The 9,700-nt window shown below is 31.5% G+C and overlaps 1 protein-coding gene across 2 annotated transcripts; it reads left to right on the top strand.

Annotated features, from left to right (window-relative positions):
• The first annotated feature begins 3,915 nt into the window (after positions 1 to 3,915).
• Positions 3,916 to 6,463, top strand: LOC141672252 (ylmG homolog protein 1-2, chloroplastic-like). 2 transcript variants are annotated; one of them, XR_012555421.1, is made up of 3 exons: positions 3,916 to 4,786; positions 5,873 to 6,013; positions 6,194 to 6,463. XR_012555421.1 is itself a non-coding variant. In XM_074478809.1 (2 exons), exon 1 carries the CDS (start codon positions 4,024 to 4,026, stop codon positions 4,738 to 4,740), a length of 717 nt encoding a protein of 238 aa, XP_074334910.1. In that variant the 5' UTR covers positions 3,916 to 4,023; the 3' UTR covers positions 4,741 to 4,786; positions 6,194 to 6,463. The 2 variants fall into 2 exon arrangements, 1 of the variants encoding a protein (XP_074334910.1); XM_074478809.1 differs by lacking the exon at positions 5,873 to 6,013.
• Positions 6,464 to 9,700: the final 3,237 nt, after the last annotated feature.

Below are 9,700 nucleotides of genomic sequence, written 5' to 3'. Positions count from 1 at the left end.
CGGTGCGTCTTAGTTCATTGAATTCAAGGTATATGCTACTAATAATATAAGTATATAACTCTCTGTACTTTTGGTCATACACATCTGCAAGTAATCTGTACTTTTGGTGAATTATATAGCTTTCTGTACTTTTCCACATAGAACTGGAACCTGGAATGTCAAACACCAATTGAATTATATTTATAATCTGTGACACTGGTCTGGAATGAATTTTCAATTAATCTTAACATATCTTGAATGAAATGTCAAACAAACTTGTTTAGATGCGTATTCTTCTGTTAGGGACTTCTTTTTTGTTTATTTAGTGGTCTGGAAAGTGTATAGCAATGAGATTTATCATTTAGAATAATATATGTTAGGGTAATCTTGAAAAGTATAGCTGTCCGATCCCTGCAAACTGAACTTTGTAAAATTACAATAGGGTACTTAATTTATAGCTGGTCTAGTGGTCCTAAATAATTTGCAGCTGTCCAAACATACATGGTAAATGCTGAGATTTATATATAGTGATATTTATCATATGATTCTGATTTCTGATCCATTAGCTTTGAAGCTGCACTCTGAAGCTCCAACAGAAATGTGCTTTTGATGAGTATATTTATTTTAAGTTTAGTGTTTACACAAGTACTCATTTAGAATTTTTGATGTGATCCACATTGTAATGTCTCATACTATTTTGCCAGAAGCTGCTTTGTGGTGGCTGGATTACATAAACTATATGTTGTTAAATTGGTCTGAGTATATTTAGGTGGCAATAAGGCCCTCTGTATAAAGTGAGCAGTTCTTCGACAAACTGTGTATTATGATCTAAGAATAGGGTATTGTTAATGTTAGCTAAGTAATTGAGAAGCTGACATGGTTATGTATTAACATGGCTGTTAAACGAGGGGTTTTCTAATAGATTATTGATGTTAAATTGTTATTATTCTAGGTTTTCTTATTTTAGTCAAGCATCTTTATTCCAGATTATTGATATATTTTCACTTGTTTCTCATTAAAGACATTATATTTGCATTTATATATTTTCTTTGGCAGTGCTGTAGCTTTTGGTTTTCTGGACTATTTTGGATCTCTTTTTGGTGACCACTTGGAGTCTATGATAAAACGCGATGCTGGTGTCAAGGACTCAAGTTTCGTCATCCCTGGTCATGGTATAATACATTTACCCCTTCGTTATAAATGGTTGCTTATCTTTTGCTACTACCATTCTGCTAATGAATATTTCATAAATTTATATGCATTGTCTAGTTTCAATGATTATATCATTCACCTGCTTTGATAAAATGTGGAAGGATGGAGTCATAAAATTAACTTGTTCACTTAATCAGTTAATGTTTACTGCTCAATCTGGACTGATATGCTAAAAGCCCATTTCGCTTCTGAATAAATATGCTTGACTGAATAATTATGTTGAGGGTTACATGTTTGAACTCTGTTTTATGTAATATTATAGAATGTTTTGGATTCACCTTCCAGATATGCAGAAATCAGAATGTTTTGGGCCTCTCAAGTTTAAAGAATGAAGACTACAACTGGTTCAAGCCTTGGACTTGGACAACTTTGTGTTTTTATTTTTTAAATTGTAATATTTTTGAAGGCTTTAAGTTATGAAACTTTTAAGTACTTTTTATGTCTTTCATCAGTATCAGACCATCAGTTTTTGACCAAGTGTTACAAACATTCTTGTTTTTGACTGAAAAATGTGTATTAAAAATTTAATTAAAAAAAACCTGAAGAATGTAAATAAATATAAATCACAAAATATATAGTTTTTTCGAGCTTTTAACGAACCGATCTCGAGCTAGCGATCTCGAGCCGATCTCGAGCTAGCGATCTCGAGCCGATCTCGAGCCGATCTCGAGTCGGGCAACCTTAAGCTCGGTTCGAGCTCGTTTTGCTTAACGAACTTTTTTTTTATCGAGCTCGAGTTCGATCTCTTAACGAGTCGAGCCGAGCCGAACCGAGCTCTTAACGAGCCGATCACGAACTGTTCACGAACAACTCGGTTCGTTTACAGCTCTACCTGGAATGCAAAAACACTAGAAAACACATTAAAACACCAACAACTTGAGTACAAATACACCAATTCAAAGCTTAATAGAGCTTTATAAAGTGTTTTAAATGCCACTCAACAATACACTAAGCCAGAAATGGAAAGTTTTAGAGATAATTTAAAGTTGGGTTTAGTTCATTCTATTGCATGCTGTGTAAACCTGTGTTTACTAATCTATAAAGTAAACACTAGTTCTTTGCTTTTAAAAGTATCAAATAGAGTAACTCTCTCAAGAAAGAAGTTGAGTTCTTTACTTACAAGAACCCATGATTTATAGCAAAACACTAACTTGATTTTAATAGAAAATTAAGTGAGTTTTGAAATATTGTTTGCACTGTTTATTTTCAGTTAACATAATATTGCTACATTTCTTATCTGCTTTGTTCACCAAGTAACAAACATTCAAAAAGCTTTACAATTATCTAAAACATATTCACCCCTTTTTGTGTTGTATTCATTATCTAACACATTTATATAATCTAGCAGCTCTCAAAAATATCTATTCATTCTTTGAGAGAGTATTGTAATTAGTTTTTATTCATTAATATAAAAACTGTTCTTTCTGTTGAGTTGTTTAAATCGATTTGATTGTTTAAACTGTAATCACCCACTCTATAGTTGATTTAAGGCCTAACAAATCAATTTAATATTATTATACATAATTATATATATATATATATCATATAATAAAAAAAATTAAAAATATTATTTAGTATTAAGAAAAAAGTAAACATTATTTATAAAATTTTACAGACTGTATAATTACGTAATTAATGCAATTAAAGATTTTTTGGGGAAAATGTATAAGGTAAAATAATTCTAGAATTGATGTTTACGGAAGGTTAATGTATGATGTGTTAATGATATAGTATTATATACATATCAATTCGTGACGATCATATGTAGAAAGTTTTGATTCTTCGTTCATTAATAAATAATTTGTTAGACAATACTCAACCCAATTATCACAAAATATACAGATTCTGAAATCAATATTGTAATTAAGAAATCGTTTTTTAATATTTGTTTCCAACTTCCGATCTATAACAGGTATATCCATAGGATATGCACGAACACATACTTCACAAGTAACGCATTTATCAAATTCAAAGTGAATTTGGGATTTCAATAGAAATATATATAACTATGCTCGAAATGTAATGATATAATATTACATACATAATATATTTTTTATTTTAGAACTTTGTTGTTATTTCGTTAAATCACACAAGTTAATGTATGTTTAGGTTTTTATCTGTAAATGAAAGTATTCGGGTTATTTATTTGGACAATTTTACAACTAATGTATACCAAATTACTAACTATTTTGGACTGACATGTAATGTATTGTTGGATCCGGTATACATTCAGTTGTGACTTGGATCTTTTAAATAATTTCAGAGGTCTCCCCGACCGAAAAGATAGAGGCACTTCGTAGGTTCTCTAAGTATGATTGTAAATATGATCGGGGGTTTTACGAGGACGTCCATCGGGTTCCGTAAATGTGTTTGCATGCTCGACGAGAATGTTGAGTATTTGTAACATCCTAAATTGATAAAAATTAGAGTATTAGTTTATAATTAATGTATACCAAATTAATAGTTTTTTTGGACCAATTTATGGTGTGAGTAATTGGGTCCGGTATATATTTGATTTTGCGTTTAAATATTATATTTTCAAGATAAAAAATTGTTTCGAGAATAAGATTAAAACAAAATAGTATTGTTTATCCTAATTTTATTAGTTATAAAATTATTTGAATACATATACAAATTGGTGCGAGAAATTATATAATTACATGAACAGACCCGGGCGTTGCAGAGGGATTTAGGCTGGTTCACGCTTATATTATGACCCTCAAATTTATATTTATCGAAACAAAACACAAAAGTCTAGAAACAGCCATTTATCAAAAAGATCAGAAATCGTTTGGAACAACAAACCGAGCTTCTCTTCTTGTTTTGTTAGCCATGGCCGCTCAAACCCTAATCCTCTTAAACCCCGCCTTCGATTCTTCCCATCGTTACAAACCCACCTCATCATCTCTCCATTCTCCTTACCCAAAACATATACACACACTCCATGTATCTATACCCCATCCTTTATCCCCCTTTACCCAAATACCCACTTCCCCAATTTCAAGAAAATCCAAGATTCTTGCTTCTTCATCACCCACTCAAAACCCAACTCACTCTCAGCTCACTGAGTCAACTCGCACTGTCACATCTTTATTAGCCCTCACTCTCTCAGTTTCAAGGCTTTTTTCCGAAAAAATCGGAATTTTTTTAAAGGGCATTTGTGCAATTCCTAGTCAAGATGAGCTTTTGGGTATCAAGAATGTTCAGGAAAGTTTGGTTTGCTCAATTGGGCCTTTGTTTTTCGCTGCGATTAATACGGGCCCGAGGGCGTTGAACACTCCATTGACTGTTGTGGCAGCTGGAATGTCGAAATGGCTTGAGATTTATAGTGCTGTATTGATGGTTAGGGTGTTGCTTAGTTGGTTTCCGAATATTCCGTGGGATCGTCAGCCATTGTCAGCTATTAGGGACTTGTGTGATCCTTATTTGAATTTGTTTAGAAATATTATTCCTCCGCTGTTTGATACTTTGGATGTTAGTCCCCTTTTGGCATTTGCGGTGTTGGGCTCGCTTGCTGGGATTCTTGGCGCGACAACAAGGCCTTATTGAGTTTAGGATTGTTGATCAGGTTAAGGAGTTAATGGTTCGAGATGAGGTTTGTATGCTCTTAATATTGTCGTATGAGGTTTCATGGGTTAAATTTTGGTGGATGTAATATTGTTATTTAGTAATCCTATAGAACTTGTAAATGCAATTATGCAAATGCTACTTTCTATATTTGCTAATTGTACACTTGACGCTTATATGTGCATTAAACAGAAAAATCTTGCTAGTCTTTACCTATCCGCGGGGTATACTAGTGACTTTCTCCAGTTTAAGATTTGCAATGGTAGAATTAAAACAGTAGGATTCTCATTTCTTGACACTGAGTAAACGTTTTTGAATTCGATCATATGCGGGAAAAGGCATAAAGGAGTCCTTAGATATTTGTTTTAGAAGAAGATTAAACTCGATCTTTAAAACCTATAACCTAATAGAGTTGCAGCAAAAACCCTGACCAGGGCTGAGCATCGGTCAGTTTGGGCGGTTTTAGAGTGCCGACCCAAACTGGACTGCCCAAAGTGAACTGAAATCTTTGGTTTAGGAAATCTTCGAACCGAAACCAAATCGAGTATTAGGAAAACCGAACTAAGCTGAACAGATTACAAACGGTTTGGTTTAGTCAGAGACGACAATATATTCCATTCATGGTTCCTTTTTTTTATAGAATATCTCCAAATGGAATGGAGAGTTATGCCTGAGGATGAAATAATGAGGATGAAATAATGTTCTGTTGTTTACAGTTCAAGTATATAATTATATTAGCTCTAACTATTCTTTCTATTTCTTTTTTAGTTTTGTCTGCCTCATGCCCCAGAGGAATGTTTTTTTAGAACTTTTGGTACCAGCTTTTATTGTGTCTACAGTTATGATGCTAATATGTGATTTATTATGGGATTGGAATGTGTTCACGCTGAATGAATCTACCGGTGTAGTCAATTTGTAGATATCCGAAGTCCAGACTGGTTATGATATGTGGATATAACATAGGTAGCAATTCTTGCCTGATGGAGTAAATCAGGATCTGAAGCTACATATAAGTGGCCAGATTGGATGTAGGGAACTGACTGAATAACTTTTAGCACTATAATTAGGTATATGTAAATGAACTAAAGTAGCTAAAATATCTTATCAAATGCAGGAGTTAGAGATGTTGATTGAGTTGTTCGAGGTCACAACTTGATGTTTTGGCTTTCAGTAACCTCCTTTTCAATAGTTTGATCACAACTGGGAAGGTATTTGGGGGGATCCTACGTTTTGGTAGAATTATACATATATGAAGGTATTTATCTAACATTTAGATAAACGACTTAGCCCATTCATTTGCACCTTATCCCCAAGCTGCCTAACATTGGGCACTTGACCACTAATGTTTCAGCTGATTGCTTGATGCTATAATTAAAAGCATTGACGTCGTATTTGCAATGATACTAATAATGCAATAATTATAAATTATTTGCAGATATATATGCTGGACTTTCCCCTTACTGCCCGTATACAGACAGACTTTGCTCTTATTAGTTGGCCAGAATTTTGAGGTTTTCTTAATAAAAACACATCATATCCATGGGGATCCCTTAGTTTCTTGCTTTAGGTGCTTCTCATACTGTACTTTCCTTGAGCTCTCCAAAGCTTGTAATCTTCATTACCAGAATCATTAACAGCCCTCGTGCTGGGCTGATTTTCCTTGTGCTGACTTATTTCTTTTATGAGAATTCTTTTGAAATCTGCAGTTGCTCTCTTATTTTTTTGCTCTTGCGATGGCAGAATGATTGTCGGTGCATTAGCAGTTACAATGTAGTACTTGTAATATTGTGCCTGTTTGGGAGTTCATATAAGCTTCATTGGAGGGTAAAATGACAGATTCAATTTTTTCGGACCTGTTTGGCAGCGTCATGTTTATGAGCATTTACACCCTCGTATGGCCTAAACGTAGAAAGTGACCCTAATGTACATTCTTGAAATCATTCTACTTCTTTTGAATATTTATGTTAAACAAGTGTCACCTAAGATTCATTTGTTAACTAGTTTGAAATCCGTGTAATGTCCAAATTATTTTATTTTAATCCAGATTAAAGTATATATGTTATGTTGTTTTAGTTGTTTTAACCCGGATCAGTAATATACTTCTATTTTCGTCAAGACGAATAGTATATATTATATAGTTTTATCCGGGGTCATTATCTTTATTTTTAAATTTTTTTCTTTATTAATTTTATATTTATGTATTAAAATTATTAATTCATATAATTTGTCATTTACATTTTATTTTTTTAAATTATAACTTATAAGTTTTTTTTTAAAAGAATAACTTGTAAGTTATAATTTACCAAGCACATTATCAACTTATAAGTAATATATATATAAAATTATCCAAACACCTAAATAACTTATAAGAGCAAGTCCAACACAACAGCCTCCTTAAATGGGCTTTAACTTCAAATATAAGAAACTTGGCTTAAATTTGCACTCCAATTCCTTAAATTACTAATACATCACCTTCATACCTTATCTTTAAGGAACAACTAGTTATTCTTTATATCATTTTTGTTAATAAAATATTCATTTCTCACTCTTTCTTCCACTTTTTTTCTTTCTCTTTCTTCTACTTTTTGTTCATATCTTTTTCAAATTTATTATTATAATAATAATTAGGGATGGGTCTAAAGATCATTGTTGGAGTTGAAATATAAAATCATGTCATGACTTACTAAGAGTTATTATTTTATTATATTTATAAGGAAACTACTAGCACACTGTTGGATTTGCTCTAAGTTACTGTGTTCATATAACTGTTATGGCAATTTCCAACTTTAATTTATAAGTTACATTGTTTAAGAAATTAGAAATGGGCTGATTAAAGGTAGGTTAATTGGCCATGGTGGCTGTTGATAGCAGGTGGTTAAACCCAGATTTGGCCCTCTACAGGGAGTAAATACACTAGTTTTAGGTTGCTCATAAAGAATAGATTGTCATTTATTTTGAGATGGGTCATATCATATTATCCGAATCCTAGCAATAAGTTTTAGTCCATATTTTCTTTTTAAATATGGAGATGAATACGATGTTTCGTAATTACATCTGCACAAGATCATTAATCAGGAAATACACATCAATACTGGATAGTGTTTCATGCTTAAAAGTTTGCACAGTCCTTTACTCCGATCTGCATGCCCGTCCCATAATCATAATGACACGATTGACACCTTGTACAGATGTTATCAAACTTTATTTTGATGAATTCATGTGGTTGGTTCTGCAAACATATAGTAATATACAAATTTGTAAATTATAATATTAAATTATTTTACTACATCCAAAATTTGGATATAAAATTTGTTGCATCATAGTTATAATAATCTACAAAATTTACTTAGGTATATGCATGCAATCAATATAAGAAGAAACTTACGCTAAAAATAGAATACTGACAGCATTCCAGGAATATAATAATTTCAGAACAAAAATCAGAAAGTCTGAGAAGAAATTCAACAAATTGAAGAATCCAGAAACATTATAAATTAGAATAAATTGCGGGGCAGGCCACCGCCATTCTTGAATTAGCCCAGTTATTATTAGCAGCGATACCAGTACAATTTTGATCAGTAAGACATCAACTGCCTTTGTTGACTGGAGAAGTAAGATATACTCCGGTACTCTTTACGCCATCTTCAACCGTTTGATCCAAAATTCCAAATTTCGATCACCAATTGACCAACTCCCACAGTAATCCAAATAATTTATCCAAAATACTTTTATATATATTAATATATAAATATCATATTAAACAATTTTATTTTAAATTTATCATTTAATCATTATTGACAAATTATATAACATTTCATAAATTAATTAAATCAAAAAAAAAATTAATACACATAAAAATATTAAAATTGTGCACTTCACGAAAAACACATGTATTGCAATAATTAATATACAAAATATCATTGATACACACTAATTTTTCGAATTAGTATATTCTTTCTCATAAATGCTCAATTAATGCATTTTTAAGTGCAATATGTGTCTCTTTATTTTTTATTTTTAAATTTTAATTAAATTATGTTTTCTAATTATTTTAAGTTTTATTTTAAAAATAGATTTTGTTAACTATTAATTATATTATGTTATTAATTATATAATTAAATAATCAAAAATCAATTTAAAATATCATAAATTACAAATAACAAAACCATTATTTTATATTAAATCAAATGATCCAAATTTGGATCACTAAATAATTTAGATCACTACTATTCAGTTGATCCAAATTTGAATCAACATTTGAAATAGAATTTGGGGTAATATGCCCTAAATTTGGATGTTTAGATTAGTGTTGGATTTAGCCTCGGAGTCTTAGACAGCTAGCGGAAAAAGAAGATGAACTCTATTACCAAAGTTTGAAACTTGTTTCATGATCAGGCTAAGGGCCAGTTTCAGTTTTGTGGATAATTAGTGTTTGTCCAAATTTACGATGAATTGTTACTACTAGTGACGTGACGTGATGGCTTTGATCCTCAATTTTATGGAATTGGGTGATTACATTGAAGAGTTTTGACTTGGAAGTCAAGGCTTGCTTATCCTCAATCAATCTTGTGGTTATGAACTTGATTTAGGCTTTCCTAAATGCCAGTGGTGGGCGATGAATTGATAGATTTTGGTGGGAAACTTGTGTTGTGCACGTTGAATCTCCCTACAATGACGCCAATTTTGCTTGCCAAAAACAATGTATTATTCCTTTTATTTGACGGACAATATTTAAAACTTTTAATTACTTTTATAAGGCCTTCATTTGTTAATCTGAATCATATATTCCGAATGAATAAAATTTTTGGATCAGTCAATTTTTGAATCATTCGAATGAATATCTGTAAAATTGTTTGATAAATCTGAATGACTAATATGTATAAGATAATTATAATATTTTTAAAAAAATGTAAGAAGGTATATAAAATATTGTTTAGTATAT

Source organism: Apium graveolens, chromosome 7 (genome assembly GCF_009905375.1).
Source record: "Apium graveolens cultivar Ventura chromosome 7, ASM990537v1, whole genome shotgun sequence".
Taxonomy (NCBI): domain Eukaryota; kingdom Viridiplantae; phylum Streptophyta; class Magnoliopsida; order Apiales; family Apiaceae; genus Apium; species Apium graveolens.
This window is presented reverse-complemented; position numbering and strand designations above follow the sequence as displayed.